Source organism: Microcebus murinus, chromosome X (assembly GCF_040939455.1).
Source record: "Microcebus murinus isolate Inina chromosome X, M.murinus_Inina_mat1.0, whole genome shotgun sequence".
Taxonomy (NCBI): domain Eukaryota; kingdom Metazoa; phylum Chordata; class Mammalia; order Primates; family Cheirogaleidae; genus Microcebus; species Microcebus murinus.
In genome coordinates this window covers 123321508-123342170 of record NC_134136.1, presented here as the reverse complement: position 1 = coordinate 123342170, position 20663 = coordinate 123321508, and the positions used below count along the sequence as shown (strand labels likewise).

The 20663-nt window shown below is 37.4% G+C and overlaps 1 protein-coding gene across 2 annotated transcripts in view; it reads right to left on the bottom strand.

Moving 5' to 3' along the window:
- CCNB3 (cyclin B3) overlaps positions 1-20663 on the bottom strand; it is a 52254-nt gene that overhangs the window by 12468 nt on the left and 19123 nt on the right. The window contains exons 5-6 of one of the 2 annotated variants that reach the window (XM_075999431.1): positions 19371-19472; positions 17603-17695 (exon numbers count right to left, since the gene is read on the bottom strand). The exons of the other annotated variant lie outside the window; for it this stretch is intronic. Coding sequence (XP_075855546.1) covers positions 17603-17695; positions 19371-19472 — 195 coding nt within the window. The remainder of the gene's footprint in view (positions 1-17602; positions 17696-19370; positions 19473-20663) is intronic. 2 annotated transcript variants of the gene reach the window in all.

Genomic DNA, 20663 nt, shown 5'->3' with positions numbered 1-20663 from the left:
TGTTCCTTTCTCTCTGCATCCATGTGGGCATCTATTGTTTTTAGACTTTTTGATAAATGCCATTCTAACTGGGGTAAGGTGATATCTCATTGTGGTTTTAATTTGCATGTCCCTGATGATTAGTGATGTTGAACATTTTTTTCATGTTTATTAGCCATTTGTCCTTCTTCTTTTGAGAAGCTCCAGTTCGTGTCTTTTGTCCACTTTTTATTACAATTAGGGGTATTTGATTTTTTTCTTGCTGACTTGCTTGAGTTCTTTGAGCTTTCACTGTCATTTTAAATAATACTTTCTTAAAATCATATTAAATATTCATATGGATTCCCTCAACTATGATTCTTCTACAAATTCCTGGCACACAGTGATATCTTAATAAATGGATTAGCGAATTTTTTTTAAAAAGTATACTCTCAACAATACCTGAGAGGACACTGAGTTTATGAAAAGAGAACTCTCTAGGATCCAGAAGGACTGGTTTCTAATGAAAATGCAATTACTTAATTTTTAAAATGTAACAGAGGCAGTGAACAGCATATTAGATAATGCCAAAAAATGAATCAATTATTCCAAAGGCTACTACTTTAAGAAATTCGTCCAGAACTAATAGATAAGAGAAAGTTGAAGATAATAAATGAAAACTTGAGAGACATGGGGAAGAGACTAAAGATACACACACACGCACACACAAAAACACACACACTCAAAAGGAGAGAAAAGGCAGAAGGATAATAATGCCAAAGAAATAACAGATAAAAATTTCTCTATGTCAAAAAAGATTAAACTTTTAGATTAATAGGACTCAAAATATACCAGAAAAAATTAAGGAAAATAGGATTACAGCTAAAAATGTCATAAATAATTATTCATAGAGAAGATAAAGTATTAAACAATAATAATCTGGAACTCAAAGTCTAAATTATTTTAACTAAAAACAGAAGAAGAAATGAGCTAAATATATGCAAATTATATCATCTCACTAGAGGGGAAATTAACAGATCAGGTCCATCAAAGGAGTTGGTTAACTAAACAAAGAGGATATTCATATAATGGAATATCCTGCAACAGTTTAGAAGAAGGCGGTAGATCTATGCTGATATGGAAAGATTATTAAGACTTATTCTTAAGAGAAAAGAGCACGTTGCAGAGCAATGTGTATACCGTGACCTATTCATATAATAAAAAAATCATAAAACCCATACCCATTAAAAAGCTGTATTTCAGAGGGGCAAGAGGGTGGACCAAAAAAACTGCCAGCCAGAGTGTCTCTGCAAAAAAGACAAATTTTAGAAGAAAGTGAAAAAAATAAATAAATAAACAGGCAGACAAACACAGATCAGATGAGGGTTGGAAAGAAGGGTGTCTGAAAATATAAGAGACTCCACGGATGACTCCAGGAGAGTGGGGCAAATCCTGAGGGGGAGAGACATGGATCCAGCTTGGGCACCCTGTAGGTGACTTGAGACCAATACTCCTTTCCCTGGCATGGTCAGAGATTGTTCTCTGGGGGCCAGGAGACAGGCCTGCAGATGAGATCCCATACACCCAGGGCTTGATCACATTACCCCAGGACACAGAAGGAATATTTGTGAACAAGCCTACTGAGGTGTGTGTGCCTTCAGGGGCAGATCACCATGCTTGAGTGGCAACTGTCCTCCCACAGGAGTGCCATGCGCAGGAGGTCATTCTGCACACCCATTAAGTACATCCACTGACTCATCATACAGGGTGTGGTCAAATGTCAACCAAAAACACCACCTACTGGCTCAGAGACTAAACAAGGAGTGTCATTATTCAAACAAAAATCTAAAGGTAAGAAGCAAGAGCTGATACAGATAGGAAGGAATCACCAAAAGAACTCCAGAAGTATGAAGAATCAAATGGAAATCACACTCTCAAAGGGGAACATCAGCTCTCTAGCAATGGACATAAACCAAATTCAGAACACTAAAATAACAGAAGAAGAATTTCAAACATGGATTCTAAGAAAACTGAATGATATGAAAGAAAAAATGGATAAACAGAAAGAAACCACAAAAAAAAAAAAAATCCAGATCCTGGAAGAAAAATTCACTAGACAAATTGAAATATTAAAGAAAAATCAAACAGAACCACTGGAAAGTAAGAATTTATTCAGTTACAAAACACAGTGGAAAGCCTCAAAAACAGGATAGATTAAACAGAAGAAAGAATCTCAGAGATTGAAGAAGTCAATCACAGAGAAACAGCAGAGAAATAAGAGAAAAGAGCAAAGCCTACAGAAATGTGGGATTATGTTAAGAGGCCTAATGTGAGAATCATAGACATCACTGAGGGTTAACAAGAAAATACACAAGGGTTGGATAAGCTACATGAGGATATAATAAAGAAATGTCCCAGGCTTTGCGAAACACCTAGATATCCAAGTACAAGAAGCTCAAAGGACTCCTGGGAGATTCATCACAAACAGGAAGACACCACGACACACAGTCATCAGACTGATCAAAATAACCACCAAAGAGGCCCTCCTCTGATGTTCAAGGTGAAAGAAGCAGGTAACCTACAAAGGAAACCCATCAGAATAAAGTCAGACTTCTCAACTGAGACCTTACAAGCAAGAAGAGACTGGGACCCCATTCTCACTCTTCTGAAACAGAATAATGTCCAGCATAGAATCTTATACCCTGCAAAACTAAGTTCTGTATATGAAGGAGAAATAAAGACCTTCTCAGACAAGACTGAGGGAATTCATCAAGACAAGACCTGTCCTCCAGGAAGTACTCAAAATAGTATTTAACACATGGATGAGCACAATAAACACTCAAGAAGGTAAAATCATCCAAAAGCCAATGGTCAAAGGCCAGATAACACAATGTCTCAAGATAGAAAACAAAGCAACGAAGTTAAACTCAACAGGATGAACAGAAATCTACCCCACTTATCAATTCTCTCAATAAATGTGAATGGCTTGAACTGCCCACTAAAGACACATAGGCTAGATGAATAGATAAATATACACAAGCCAAGTATCTGCTGCCTTCAGGAGACAAATCTAATGCACAAGGATGCATTCAGACTCAAGGTAAAAGGGATGGAAAACAATATTTCAAGCAAACGGAAGCCAAAAAAAAGCTGGCATGGCGGTTTTCATGTAAGATAACAGTCTCCAAATCAACAAAAGTGATAAAAGGCAAATAGAGTCACTATATAATGGTAAGGGTACAATGCAAAAAGAAGACATAATAATTCTAAATATTTATGCACCTAACTCAAGTGCACCCAGATTCATAAAGCGAATCCTATTTGATCTAAACAAAATGATAAACAGCAACACCATAATAGCCAGACACTTCAACATTCCTCTGAGAGAATAGCAGAAAATAAACAAAGAAACAATGGACTTAAACAGAACTCTAGAACAAATGGGACTGACATTTACATAATATTCTACCCAAACACTACTGAATACACATTTTTCTCATCAGCTCATGGGACAGTCTCTAAGATTGACCACATCGTAGGCCACAAAGCATGTCTCAAAAAGCTTTAAAAAATAAAAATTATACCATGCATATTCTCAGATGACAGTGGAATAAAATTAGAAATCAACTCCAACAGAAACTCTGATCTCTACACAAAGCCATAGAAACTAAACAACCTTCTGCTGAATGATTATTGCATTAAGTAGGAAATCAAGATGGAAATCAAAAGATTATTGAACTAAATGATAAAGGAGACACAAGTTATCAAAATCTGTGGGACACAGCTAAAGCAGTCCTGAGAGGAAAATTTATATCCATAAATGCCTACATCCAAAAGACAGAAAGATCACAAATCAACAATCTCATGAATCATCTAAAAGAACTAGAAAAGGATGAGCAAGCGAACCCCAACCCAGCAGAATAAAAGAAATAACAAAGATCACAGCAGAACTAAATGAAATTGATTTAAAAAAACTATACAGAAGATTAATAATATGAAAAGTTTGTTATTTGAAGAAATAAACTAAATTGACACGCCTCTGGCTAGTCTAATGAGAAGCAGAAAAGAAAGAATTCTAATAAGCTCCATCAGAAATGAAAAAGGAGAAATTACAACTGATTCCACAGAAAAACAAAATATCATCTACAAATACTATAAAAACCTCTATGCACAGAAACTTCAAAATGTGGATGAAATGGACAAATTCTTAGAAATACATAGCCTCCCTAGGCCCAATAAGGAAGAAACTGAATTCCTGAACAGACCAATATCAAGTACCAAAATTGAAACAGCAATAACAAACCTTATTTAAAAGTCCTAGACCAGATGGTTTCACACCCGAATTTTACCAGACCTACAAAGAAGAACTGGTGCCTATCCTACAGAAATTATCCCACAACATTGAGAAGGAAGGAGTCCTCTCCAAGATGTTTTATGAAGCCAACATCACCCTGATACCAAAACCAGGAAAGCACACAACAAAAATGAAAACTACAGACCAATACCCCTTATGAATATAAATGCAAAAATTCTCAACAAAATCCTTGCAAACCAAATTCAGGTGCTTATCAAAAAAATAATCCATCATGACCAAGTGGGCTTCATCCCAGTAATGCAAGGATGGTTCAACATACACAAATCTATAAATGTAATTCACCACATAAAGAGAAGCAAAAACAAAGGCCATATGATCCTCTCAATAGACACAGAAAAAGCATTACACAAAATTCAACACCCTTTTATGATAAGAACTCTTAACAAAATAAGCATAGACGGGACTTACCTAAAAGTGATACAAGCCATATGAGACAAAGCCACAGCCAACATCATACTGAAAGGGGGAAAATTGAAAGCATTTGCACTCAGAACTGGAATCAGACAAGGATGTCCTTTATCACTGTTTTTATTCAACATGAGTGCTGAAAGTCTTAGAGCAATCAGACAAGAGAAAGAAATCAAGGGCTTCCAAATGGGGACAGAAGAAATCAAACTATTGCTCTTTGCAGATGATATGATCTTATATCTAGAAAACCCCAAAGATTCTGCCACGAGACTACTGGAATTGATAAAAAAAAAAATCAGCAAAGTCTCAGGTTAAAAAAAATCAATGTACAGAAATCAGTAGTATTCCTATACATCAACAACAGACAAAGTGAGAACCAAATCAAAGGCTCAATACCCTTCACAATAGCAACAAAAAAAGTAAAATACCTAGGAGTACATTTAGCTAAGGAGGTAAAAGACTTCTATAGGGAAAACTATGAAACATTCAGGAAGGAAACAGCAGAGGACATAAACAGGTGGAAAACCATAGTATGCTCACTGGTCAGCAGAATCAACATTGTTAAAATGTCTATACTACCCAAAGTGATCTACAGGTTTAATGCAATCCCTATTAAAATACCATCATCATTTTTCACAGATATAGAAAAAATAATTCCACACTTCATATGAAACCAGAGTAGACCCTGTATAGCAAAAGCAATCTTAAGCAAAAAGAACAAATTGGGAGGCATCCAGGTACCAGACTTCAAGCTATTATACAAGGCTATAGTAACTAAAACAGCATGGTATTAGTACAAGAACAGAGACATAGACCAACGGAACAGAACTGAGAACCCAGATATAAAACCATCCTCATATAGCTATCTAATCTTTCACAAAGCAGACAAAAACATACATACACTGGGGAAAAGAATCCTTATTCAATAAATGGTGCTGGGAAAACTGTATAGCCACATGTAGAAGACTGAAACAGGATCCGCATCTTTCACCTCTCACAGAAATCAACTCATGGTGCATAACAGACTTACACCTAAGGTGTGAAACTATAAGAATTCTAGAAGAAAATGTTGTAAAAACTCTTATAGACATTAGCATAGGCAAAGAATTTATGAAGAAGTTCCCAAAGGCAATCACAGCAACAACAAAAATAAATAAATAGGACCTGATCAAATTAAAAAGCTTCTGCACAGCCAAGGAAACTATCATGAGAGCAAACAGACAACCTACAGAATGAGAGAAAATATTCTCATGTTACACATCTGATAGAGGGCTTATAACTACAATCTATATAGAACTCAGGAAAATCAGCAAGAAAAAAATCAAACAACCCTATCAAAAAGTAGGCAAAGGACATGAACAGAAACTTTTCAAAGGAAGATAGACTAATGGCTAACAAATATATGAAAAAATGCTCAATATCTCTGATCATCAGGTAAATGCAAATCAAAACCACAACAAGATATCACTTATCCCCAGTGAGAATGGTCTTTATCAAAAAGTCCCAAAACAATAAATGTTGACATAGATGTGGAGAGATAGGGGCACTCCTACACTGCTGGTGGGACTGCAAACTAGTATAACCTCTACAGAAAGCAATATGGAGATTCCCCAAAGAGGTACAAGTAGAACTACCATTTGATCCAACAATCCCATTATTGGGCTCAAAAGAACAAAAGACATTATACAAAAAAGACATCTGCACTTGAATGTTTATAGCAGCACAATTCACAATTGCAAAGATATGGAAACAATCTAAGTGCCCATCAATACATGAGTGGATTAATAAAATTTGGTATATGTATATCATGAAGTTCTACTCAGCCACAAAAAACAATGGTGATATAGCACCTTTTGTAGTATCCTGGATAGAGCTGGAACCCATTCTATTAAATGAAGTAACACAAGAATGGAAAAACAAGCACCACATGTACTCACCATCAAATTGGTATTAACTGATCAACATTTAAGGGCATATATAGTAATAACATTCATCAGGTGTCAGGCAGATCGGAGGGGGGAGCATGCAATGGGTACATACACACCTAACAGGGGTGGTACACACCATCTAGGGGATGGACATTCTTGAAGTTCTGACTTGGGTGGGGTAAGGGCAATATATGTAACCTAAACATTTGTACCGCTGTAGTATGCTGAAATAAAATATATTTTTTTAAAAAAGCTATATTTCATATATACATTTATGTATTGCTCACATAACAGGATTTTTAAAGAAAGGACAATCAAAATCTTAATAAAAGTGATAAGACACACAAAAAAGGATCTGGAATGTTACATCCTAATCAGTTTATAGTTGTTACTAGTGGAGAGTTAGGGGAAAAGGGTTATTGATAATTGTGGATAAATGTAAACCTGAATGAGTCAATCCTTTAAGATGGATCCTGAGTGGCTAATTGGCCTAAATTGAAAATAGAGCCAAGTGGCCATTTGCCGACTAGGGGTTACACACATACTTAGAATTACCCCCAACGACCCTCACTTTTTTGCCTTTCCACATGATGCAACCAATCAGGGCTCAACTTCCTCAACCAATTAGGGCTCAGCTATATCAACCAATAAGGGCTTGGCTGTATTGACCAGTCACAACTAAGCAAGTTTCAATCCTTCATTTGCATAAATGGATCTGATTGGGAACCTGGGTAAGAACTTTAGCTATAAAACTCCAGCCTTTCCCTTGTTCACTGGAACAAGCATCTTCCTTTTAGGTCACAGGCTACGTATCTCCAGTTTGAAAACTGTTCACTGGGATAAAGTCTCTTTCCTTTAAATTCCTTTTTCAAAGAACATTTGTTTACATTATGTGCATACATACACATGAATATATGCACATACACACATATTACAAACATATATTAATTTTTCAGTTAAAAAACAGCATGGGGCAAGGAGGTTAAGGTGGGATAGCAGAGATGAATAAATGTCAGGAGAAATTGTACAGTGTGAGTGGTTACCACACTGCTCTTAAACTTTGATAAATTAGGCAGACAAAATAAATTAGCATATAAATTATATAATTATTAATCCAAAATTTATCAATTATCTTTATACCCTATAGAGAATACAGTTCTTCAATGAATCATTTATAAAAACTTATATCTGAAACCATGAAGAAAACCTCATTAACTTTCAAAAAGCAGAAATTATCATTCAGGTCACATTCTCTATACACAATGAAATAAATCTAGAAATTAACAATAAAAGGATAAATCAAACAAGGAAAAGGAAAGTATTTGAAAAAATTGGTAAACACTAAAAAACAAAAAAAGCAAACAAAAAACCTGGGTCAAAGAGGAAATGAAAACTGCACTTGCAGATTATTGAGAAAACTTAAGATAGCTACATCAGTTTTTTCAAAATTAATGGGATATAGTCAAAGCTAAGAAGGAAACATATAGCTTTGGCACTTCTGTTATGAAGTTAGGAATAATTAAAATACACTAAGCATTCAATTCAAGAAGATAGGGAAACAACAAAATAGATCTTAGTAAAATAATAATAAAGATAAAAGAATATGTTAAATAAATTTTAAAAACAGAAAAAGTTATACATTTATAACTACAACTGATATTAGAATAAACAGATCAATGGAATAGAATTGGAAATATCATAAACAAACCCAAGTATGTATGATAAATGTGTCATGTGAAACCACTGGATAATGAAAACCAATATATGGAGTTAGAATAACTAGATAATCGTTGGAGGAAGGTGTTTAGATTCTGACACAAAACAGACTAAGGATTTAAAACTGAAAAAAAAACTATAAATCTTCTAGGAAAAAAATCAGAGGCTTATTCTATAATTCTGGACTGAAAAGACTTTTCTAAGCAATAAACAAATCTTAAAGTCACAAGGGAAAGAACTGATAAATCTGATTACTTAAAATGCCAGTGCTCGTATACATCAAGCTAAAATAACAGGCTAAAATTTTTCACTTATAAGATGGCAAAAATATAACTTTCTGTGTTGGTAAGAATATAGGAAAATAGACATTTCCATTCAGTATTAGTAAAAGTATAAATGGGCACGACATTTCAGAAGACAGTTGTCAATATGTACAAAAATTTGAAATATGCCTATGTTTTGATCCATCCTAGGAATTTATCCCAGAGAAACAATAGTAAAATTATAAAAATGCTCTATATTCATTAAAGGATTATTTCTAAGAATGATATTTGAGAATAACCTAAATGTCCATTAATAGAAGGTTGGGTATAACATATGAAGAATACTATACTGGCAACAACATGGATACAGAAATATGTCAGTTTAACTGGAAAGATGTTTGCAATTGCATAAGTGCTGCTATATATTAGAAAAAAGTCATAAATAACTATAAAGAAGACATAACAATGCTAAATGTGTACATTCCTAACACAACTTCAAAACACAAAGTAAAAAATGACAAAACTGAAAAGAGAAATAGACAAATCCACAATTATATTTGAAGACTTCAGTACTCCTCTCTTAGTAACAGAATCAATATTCAGAAAATCAGTAAGGCTAATGAAGAAATGAAAAATATCAACCAAGTGGATCCAACTGACATTTATATAACACTTTGTCCAACAACAGAATACACATTCTTTTCAAGTACACATGGAATATTCACCAAGACAGACCATATCCTGGGTCATAAAACAAACCTTAAATCTTATTTTGTTTGTTTTTTGGTTTGTTTGAGACAGTGACTCACTGTGTTGCTCAGGCAACAATCATAGCTCACTACAACCTCCCACTCCTGGGCTCAAGAGATCCTAAAAGGAAACCTGAATATATGGAGAGACATACCACATTCATGTTTGTGGGCTGGAAGATTCACTCTGTGGCAGTTTCTTATTAAGTTAAACATACACTTTTCATATGATCCAACAATCCCACTCATAGATATTGACATTGAAAATGAAAACATATATTCACATAAAAACCTGTATATGAATGAACAATTCTTTTCACAGTTATCAAAAACCAGAAACAACCCCAAACCTTCCACAAAACAGAGCAGATAAACTAGGATATATCTAACCATGGAATGCTACACAGCAATAAAAAGGACTGAACTATTGATACACATAATAACTTGGATGGATCTCAAGGGAATTATAGTAAAAATCAAGTGCAAAAGGATATGCACTGTATGATTCTGTTTGTATAACATGTGAAATGACAAAATTATAGAGACAAAACATATTATTTGTCAGGGACAGGAGGGTGGAGAGGGAGAGATGGTTGTGGCTAACAAAAGGTAGCACAAGGAATCTTAGTGGTGATGAAACAGTTCCGTATCTCAACTGTTATGGTGATTATGAAATTTACACATGATTGAATAGACTAAACACACACACAAACACACACACACAAACACACACACACAAACACACACACACAAACACACACACACACACACACACGTAAAAGTGATGAAATCTAAATAAGGTCTGTGGATTATACCAAAGACAATTCCTGATTCTGACACCATACTACAGTTATGCAAAATGTCACCACTGGGAGAAACTAGGTGAAGGTACACAGGATCTCTCTGTACTATTTTTTCCAACTTCTTATGAATCTATTATTTCAAAATAAATGTTAAAATTTCATAGAACTGTATACCAAAAAACCAATTTTATCATTTATTTAAGCAACATTAAAAATAAAAGTTATAAAAACTATATATAACTAAAGTTATAAAAATATGATATTTTCTGGAACTATGATTCTCTATCAAGGGGTGTACATTTGCATCATTTGTGAAGCTTTATTAAAATATGTGGGTGGGAGGATCAAGATGGTGGACGAGAAACACCGCCAGACAGAGTGTGTCTGCAGAAAAGACAGATTCTAGCAGAAAATAGAAAAAAGAAGCAAGAAGACAAGCATACAGCAGATGAGGGCCGGAAGGAGGAGTACCTGAGACCCTGGGAGACTCCAAGGGAGGAGGCTGCGGAGGAGAACTGGAAGCTGAGACCGCCGGAGCAGCCTGGAGACCAGTGGGAAGGGTAGGAGGCTAAGTCACCTTTCCCCTCCCCTGCATTTGGGAGAGCTGGTGGGCCCCCCAGCAGGTGGAGAGACCTGCAGACACCAGCCCAGAGACAGCCGCCGCCAGCTAGCAGTGAGCCTGTAGCGGACATGGCACCTCCGTGTGCACAGACCCGAGCCATGCGGCAGGCACTATATTACCTCCTTCTCCCATCCAACGATCATACCCACGGCTGCCCAGAGAGACAATACAGCCACCAGCTGGAAGCACCTCCAGGGAACGGGACCTTCCCTTTTGCGACCCTACAGCTGATCCAAGGGAACTCAGACTGTGAGCTCCCTACCCGCCAGCCCTCCCAGGTGCTGCTGGCACAGTGTCCCCAGGAGAACGGTGCAGATTCAGAGGCTGAGAGACATAGACCCAGATTGGGCTCCCTGTGGGTGAAAGGGACCGCAACTCCTCTCCCTGGTGGGGATACAGTTTGAACTATGCGACCCAGAGGTCAGAACTGCAGACCAAATCCCATGCCCCGAAGTCTCGCATTGCCTGGGGCACAGAAGGGATATACGTGAACAGCCTACTGAGGTGTGTGTGCCTTCAGGGGAAGATCAGCGTCCTAGAGGGCAACCCTCCTTCCAAAAGGAGGCTGTACGCCCACCCCAAGTGGCATTCCTGCACAAGGAACCTCCCCACCGGCATCACAATCCGGGAAGGCCTGGTGGCGTGTAGTCTGGCCTGCCGGCAGAGGCCCAGAGTACCTATGGAGTTGGGGAGGGTGGAAAGAAGCCAGGCCCGCTCCAGCCTGCGGGTCTCAACAGCCCTACCCCTACAAGCAGACTTTCTGGCCGAGTGGGGCCAATCCAGCCCCACCCTGACAGCTTTTCCTGGAAGCAGAGAACAGAACTTTGACCACTGCTAACAGCATTGGTGGTACCTGAGGGCAGGCTTACCCAACCCAGCTCCGCCCAGAACAAGAGCTGATAACAGGACACAAAAACAATAGCATAGCCTGTTCCTCCAAGCAAGCGCCACCTACTGACAGGGACGGCATCCTGCGCAGCCTTTTCACGGCACCCACTGACTCATTATACACAGTGGTTGAATCTCACCCACAGACACCACCTAATGGCTCAGAAACTAAACAAGGCTTGTGAATACCCAAACAAAAACCTAATGGAAAAAGAGAACAACTGATCGACATGGGAAGAAACCAGCGAAGGAACTCATGAAATATGAAGAACCAAACGGAAAACACACCCCAAAAGAGGAGCACCAGCCCCCTAGATACGGATACCAACACAAATCAGGCAACCAAAATGACAAGGAGGAATTTCGTATGTGGACCATAAGAACACTAACCAACCTGCAACAAGAACTCAATAACCAACACAAAGAAACCACAAAAAGCCACCAGGACCTAGAAGAAAAGTTCAATAAAGAAATAGACACAATGAAGAAAAGTTTAACCGAACTCCTGGAAATGAAGAATCAATTCAGGGAACTACAAATTACAGTGGAAAGTCTCAAGAAAAGGGTAGATCAAACAGAAGAAAGAATCTCAGAGCTTGAAGATAACACCCTCTAACTAAATAAAACTGTCACAGAGATAGAAAACAAGAGAAAATAGCAAAGCCTATAAGATTTGTGGGATTATGTGAAGAAACCTAATGTGAGGGTCATAGGGTAACCAGAAGAGGAAGAAGACAACACTCAAGGGTTGGACAAGCTATTTGAAGATATAATAGAGGAAAATTTCCCAGCCCTTGCTGAAAATCTCAATATACAAGTTCAAGAAGCTCAGAGGACTCCTGGGAGATTCAATGCAAACAGGAAGACGTCACGACATGCAGTCACCAGACTGACCAAAATATCAACTAAAGACGCCCTTCTAAGAGCTGTAAGAAGAAAGAAGCAAGTGACATAAAAGGGAAAGCCAATTCGAACAACACCAGCCTTCTCTAATGAGACTTTACAAGCAAGGAGACACCGCAGCCCCATTCTCACTCTTCTGAAACAAAACAATGCCCACCCTAGAATATTATTCCCTGCAAAACTAAGCTTCATATATGAAGGAGAAATAAAGACATTCTCAGACAAGCAAAGTCTCAGAGAATTCACCAAGACAAGACCAGCCCTACAAGAAGTACTCAAAACAGTGTTACGCACGGAACACCATAATAAAAATTCACGAATATAAAAACAACCAAAACCCAAAAATTAAAGGCCAGATAATATAATGGCTCATGAGAGAAATCAAAGCAACAACATCCAACCCAAAAGAATGAACAGTAATCTACCTTACCTATCAGTTCTCTCAATAAATGTGAATGGCTTAAACTCTCCACTCAAGAGACACAGGCTGGCTGAATGGTAAGAAAATACAGGCCAAGTATATGCTGTCTTCAGGAAACACATCTAACCTGCAAGGATGCATATAGACTAAAAGTAAAAGGGTGTAGATCAGTATTCCAGGCAAGTGGAAACCAAAATATGGCTGGCGTGGCAGTTCTAATTTCAGACAATTTAGTTTTTAAAGCAACAAAAGTAGTGAAAGACAAAGAGGGACATTATATAATGGTGAAGGGCACACTTCAACAAGAAGAGATAACAATTTTAAATATATATGCACCCAACTTAGGCGCACCCAGATTCATAAAGCAAACCTTACTGGAGCTAAGCAAATGGATTAATAGCAACTCCATAATCAATGGAGACTTCAACAACCCACTGACGGCACAAGACAGATTCTCCAAACAGAAAATTAAAAAAGAAATAATGAACTTAAACAAAACCCTAGAACAATTGGGTCTGGCTGACATCTACAGGACATTCTACCCAAAATCCACTGAATATACGTTCTTCTCATCAGCTCACGGGACAGTCTCTAAGATTAACCGTATCTTAGGACACAAAGTAAACCTCAAAAAATTTAAAAAAATAGAAATCATACCATATACCTTCTCAGATCACAGTGGAATAAAAGTAGAAATCAACCCTAACAGAAACTCACATTTCTACACAAAAACGTGGAAATTAAACAACCTCCTACTAAATGATTACTTCATAAATTAAGAAATTAAGATGGAAATAAAAAAAATTCTATGAAGAAAATGACAATAGAGAGACAAGTTATCAACGCCTCTGGGACACAGCTAAAGAAGTTCTCAGAGGAAAGTTTATCTCCATAAATACCTATAACCAAAAGACAAAAATATGACAAATAGACAATCTAACGAAATGACTCAAAGAGATGGAAAAAGAAGAACAGACCAACCCCAAACCCAGCAGAAGAAGTGAAATCAACAAGATCAAATCAGAACTAAACGAAATTGAAAACAGGGAAGCTATTCAGGAGATTAAAAACAAAAAGTTTGTTTTTTGAAAAAATAAACAAAATTGGCATACCACTGGCCAAGCTAACTGAAAGCAGAAAAGAGAAATCTCTAATAAGCTCCATCAGGAACAAAAAAGGAGATATCACAACTGATCCCAAAGATCATAAATTATACAAGATATAATTTATTAATACTATAAAAATATTTATGCACACAAACTGGAAAATGTAGAGGAAATGGACAAATTTCTAGAAACACACAGCCTCCCTAGGATCAACCAGGAAGAAATAGATTCCCTGAACAGACCAAAATCAAGAGCTGAAATAGACACAGCAATCAAAAATCTCCCTAAAATGAAAAGTCTCGATCCAGATGGTTTCACACCCAAATTTTACCACACTTACAAAGAAGGACTAGTACCTATCTTGCAGAAACTATTCCACAACATCGAGAAGAATGGAAACCTCCCCAACACCTTTTATGAAGTGAATATTACTCTGATACCAAAACCAGGAAAGGATGCAACAAAAAAAGAAAACTACAGACCAATATCCCTAATGAATATAGATGCAAAAATTTTCTACAAAATCTTAGCTAAACAAATCCAGACGCTTATCAAAAAGGTAATCCATCACAACCAAGTGGGCTTCATCCCAGGGATGCAGGGAGATGCAGGGATGGTTCAACATACGTAAATCTATAAATGCAACTCACCACATTAACAGAAGCAAAAACAAAGACCACATGATTACCTCAATAGATGCAGAAAAAGCTTTTGACAAAATTCAACACCCCTTCATGATATGAACACTTAAGAAAATAGGCATAGAAAGGACATACCTAAAAATGGTACAAGCCATATATGTCAGACCCATAGCCAACATCATACTGAATGGGGAAAAATTGAAATCATTCCCACTTAGAACTGGAACCAGACAAGGCTGCTCACTATCTCGACTTCTGTTCCACATAGTGCTGGAAGTCTTGGCTACAGCAATCAGACAGGAAAATGGAATTAAAGGTATCCAAATAGGGGCAGAAGAGATCAAACTTTCACCGTTTGCTGAGGATATGATATTATATCTAGAAAACCCCAAATATTTGACCAAGAAACTCCTGGAACTGATCAATGAATTTAGTAAAGTCTAAGGATACAAAATCAATACACAGAAATCAGAGGCATTCATATACGCCAACAACAATCTAATTGAGAACCAAATCAAAGACTCAATTCCCTTCACAATAGCAACAAAGAAATTAAAGTACCTACGAATATACTTAACCAAGGAGTTAAAAGACCTCTACAGGGAGAACTATGAAACACTGAGGAAGGAAATAGCAGAGGATGTAAACAGATGGAAATCAATTCCATGCTCATGGATCGGCAGACTCAACATGATGAAAATGTCTATACTACCCAAACTGATCTACAGATTCAATGCAATACTTATTAAAATCCCATCTGCATTCTTCACAGATATAGAAAAAATAATTTTATGCTTCATATGGAACCAAAGAAGACCCCGAATATCAAAAGCAATTCTAGGCAACAAAACAAAATGGGAGGCATTAATATGCCAGATATCAAACTATACTACAAAGCTGTAGTAATTAAATCAATATGGTATTGGCACAAAAATAGGAATATTGACCAGTGGAACAGATGTGACAATCCTGATATAAAACCATCCTCAAGTAGCCATCTAATCTTTGACAAAGCAGACAAAAACATACGCTGGATAAAAGAATCCCTTTTCAATAAATGGCGCTGGGAAAACTGGATAGCCACCTGTAGAAGGCTAAAACAGGACCCACACCTTTCACTTCTCACAAAAATCAACTCACGCTGGATAACAGACTTAAACCTAAGGTATGAAAGTATTAGAATTCTAGAGGAAAAAGTTGGAAACACTCTCCTAGACATCGGCCTGGGCAAAGAGTTTATGAAGAAGTCCCCAAAGGCAATCACAGCAGCTACAAAAATAAGTAAATGGACATGATCAAACTACAAAGCTTCTGCACAGCCAAAGAAATAGTCATGAAAGTAAACAGACAACCTACAGAATGGGAGAAAAATTTTGCATCCTATGCATCCAATAAGGGACTGATAACTAGAATACACTTCGAACTCACGAAAATCAGGAAGAAAAAATCAAATAACCCCATTAAAAAGTGGGCAAAGGACTTGAACAGAAACTTTTCTAAAGAAGACAGAAGAATGGCCAACAAACATATGACAAAATGCTCAACATCTCTAATCATCAGGGAAATGCAAATCAAAACCACAATGAGATATCACTTAACTCCAGTGAGAATGGCCTTTATCAAAAAGTCTCCGAACAATAAATGCTGGCGTGGTTGCGGAGAGAGAGGAACACTCCCTACACTGCTGGTGGGACTGCAAACTAGTTCAACCTCTGTGGAAAGCAATATGGAGATACCTTAAAGCGATACAAGTGAATCTACCATTTGATCCAGCAATCCCATTGCTGGGCATCTACCCAAAAGATCCAATGACACTCCGCAAAAAAGACACCTGCACTCGAATGTTTATAGCAGCACAATTCATAATTGCAAGGCTGTGGAAACAGCCCGAGTGCCCATCAATCCAAGAATGGATTAATAAAATGTGGTATATGTATACCATGGAGTACTATTCAGCTCTAAGAAACAATGGTGACATAGCACATCTTATATTTTCCTGGTTAGAGCTGGAACCCATACTATTAAGTGACGTTTCCCAAGAATGGAAAACAAGCACCACATATACTCACCAGAAAATTGGTATTAACTGAACAGCACCTAAGTGGTCACATAGGTACTACAGTAATAGGGTATTGGGCAGGTGGGAGGGTGGACGCGGGCGGGTATATACATATATAATGAGTGAGATGTGCACCATCTGGGGGATGGTCATGATGGAGACTCAGACTTGTGGGGGGAGGGGGGGAAATGGGCATTTATTGAAACCTTAAAATCTGTACCCCTATAATATGCCGAAATAAAAACCAGAAAATAAAAAAAATAGTAAAATAATTACAAACTGACAAAAAAAATAATAATAATATTTATAGCAGTACTCCTTCCACATCCAATGCTGGACAAACAGCTGCCTGCTATGTTGTCCATCCCATGAACTGCTCCACTCAAAGCTTGAAAGACCTTTTCACTGACCCCAATCCAAATTACTAGATATACTTTTATAAGGCTTTAAGAATGATAAAGATAAAACTACCACACCATCATTGCCTTTTCTAGAAATAGTAGCTCCTTCCACTGAGTTCTGATAGTATTTTATTTATAATATTCTTAGAGTACTTAGCATATTCTACTTTGTATTATACTTATTTATCTGCATATCTTATCTTGCCCCCTAAATCATAAGCTCCATGAGGGCAGGAACCATGGCTTATTCAACTATATAGACTCAGTAAATTTTTATAAAACCATGTTTTTGCCTGGCAATGCTGAATGACTAAACAAGAAAAGAATAGCAGCTCCTTAAGGCAGTAGTTGTCAGGCTCACCTGTATCTCCACCAACCAGTCCACAAGAATGGCCCTCATGTCACTGTTGATTTCAGTCTGCCTTTTCATGTATTTTGTAAGTATGAACATTTCCTGGCAGTAATGAGAAATAAATGTTGATAAATAAACTCTTCTTGTAGTTCAAAATTGTAACTTAACAATTAACTTCTCCCTCACAGTTCTATTCTTTTTTTTTTATTTCAGCATATTATGGGGGTACAAATATTAAGGTTACATATATTGTCCATGCCCCTCCCCAAGTCAGAGCTTCAAGTGTGACCATCCCCCAGATGGTGCACATCTCACACATTATGTATGTATATACCCATCCCCTCCTCCCCACTCCCACCTGCCCAAAACCTGATAAATGTTATTCCTATATGTCCACTTAGGTGTTGATCAATTAATGCCAATTTGCTGGTGAGTACATGTGGTGCTTGTTTTTCCATTCTTGGGATACTTCACTTAGTAGAATGGGTTCCAGCTTTATCCAGGGAAATACAAGAGGTGCTATATCACCATTGTTTCTTATAGTTGAATAGTACTCTGTGATATACATATACCAGATTTTATTAATCCACTCATGTATTGATGGGCACTTGGGTTGTTTCCACAACTTTGCAATTATGAATTATGCTGCTAGAAACATTCGATAACTATTTTCAGCTGGTATCAGGGGCAGATCAAAGTATCCTTTTTCAGGCAAGTTCCAATTATCCTCGGGAAGTGGGCACATGTGGTATTCAAGTGTCAGAGCGGATATCAAAGAGTCCAGGGGGTGGGGAACAGGGCAGAAATACACCTATGGCTATAAACGAATTCCAGAAAGGTTCTTCCCCTTCTTTGCGATTCAATCTAAAGCACAATAGCATGCTATGTGGAGCAGTGCTTCTCAAACTTTAACACACATATGTACCACTTAGGGATCTTGTAAAACTCCAGATTCTCATTTAGAAGATCTGGGGTGGGGCTAGGTTTCTGAATTTCTAACGAGATCCCAAGTGAACTGATACTGCTGAGCCAAGGCTTACACTTTTAGGATAACAAAGTTGTCTCTTACTTTCTCCAAGGTATACTTGAAAAAATGTGGGCTTTGGAGTCAGTTAATCAGTCACACTCTCTCTAGAGAGAGGATGGAATATTCACTCACCCTCTTATATGTGGCCTGCTAAAAATTCTAGTTGACAGATAATTTTGGTCCCATCTGCTCTGTTGTGAGAGACAGGAGAAACTTTGGAACTGATGAACATTATGGTAAATGAGACTGGCAGATTTCAAAGGAGAAAGGAAACTTCACCAGGTTGGATAGATGAAACAAAGGATATCATTTTACATACAATGACAAAAACATGCATAAAGTAAAGAAAAAGATCTCTAAGAACACTCAGAGACTACTTGACTATTTTTGTGTCTGAGACTGTTTCCTTAGCAATTAGAGGAGGAGGATTATGATCTTCAAGGTAATCAGATTTTAGTCCATATCCCAGCTCTACAACATACCAGTTATGTGACTCTGGGCAGTTTCCCCATCTGTAAAATGGAGATAACGACACCTACCCATTATGAAGTTGAGAGAATTAAGCAAGATAATGCCTAAAAATCCCTTAGTACAATGCCCAACTCATAGTAAGCTACCAATAGATGTTGGTTGTCACTATTATTGTTATTTTCATCATTATTACCACCCCTTTCAAACTGCATGTTGGCAATGGAATGATGAGGAAATGAGAACTAGAAATCATTGCCCACTTCTCAGCCACCTACAAACCTCTCTCTCCTTCATGTAACTGAAGATATCCTTGACATATATTGCGTTGAATAATGGATCACTGTTGTCCTTGTCAACATCTTCCAGTAGGGGGGTCATCGGCTTGGAAATCACCAAAAAAAAAAAAAATATATATATATATATATATTAGGAGGAGAATGATTCTAAGGAAGACTTAACACATAAACATCAAGAATGACTCCTTTTTCCCCACTGTCATCTTTTTTTTCCTTTTAGAATTTTTTTAAATTGTTTTATTTCATCATATTATGGGGGTACAAATATTAAGGTTACATATATTGCCCTTGCCACCCCTCCCACCCCCACCATGTCAGAGGTTCCAGTGTGTCCATCCTCCAGGTGGTGCGCATTGCACTCATGATGTAAGTATATATGCATCCCCTCCTTGCCCCCCCCCCACCTGCCCAACACCAGATAAAAGTGTTTTGTGGGTTTTTTTTTTTTGACATTTTGGTTACATTTTATATCCTTGCCTCTCCCTAAGAAGGGTTAGAGGTATGTCATCTTTTGTTAAGGTTTCTCAAGCTTCATATATCCTAGGCCATAACAGAGTACCCCTTGGCCTTGCAACCCTCAACTATCTAGTAATCAAGAAATGCCTAGTCTTCCTTGTACATACCTGCTCCATTGGGAACAAGGCACCCTTTTTCCAGGTAAGCTCAAAACTCTCCAAGAAAGACATTATTATTTTAGCTACGTCATTTGTCTTCTTAGGTCCCTTGCTATGTCCCAATGCTTTGGTATGGCACAATTCATCTTCTTGGTAGCATTTTCCTCCTTTCTACACTTTTACCCAGGTTGTTTTGTATAGAGTAGGATATTTCTCCTCCTGCTTGCTAAATCTCATTCCTTCATTCTTCAAATTTACAACTTAAAGACCACCTTCCTTGGGAGATTCCCCAGTGAACTTTGCCCATTTTTGAAGCCCACTGTGATGCAAATTGTAATTACTTAGAAAGGCAATTTCCTGAAATTATGTAATCGCTATTGCAAAGCCCAAGTGTACAGTACAATATTCCAGGTCTTTGTGGGTATTCCTGGAATAAATACTTTCTGATTGCATAGGTCTATCACTATGCCAATCAGGAAGTCAAGAGATTCTACAAAGGCAACTTAATTTAAGAGAAAAATGCCACAGAGCCTGATAAATTTATCCCATATCATGGGTAACCTCAGGCTACAAAGGTAAGTAATAATTCTGCATCACCTATCATTAAATAAAACCAGAAATAAATATCAAGAAATATCATTCTCTCACTAGTTATGGGATTT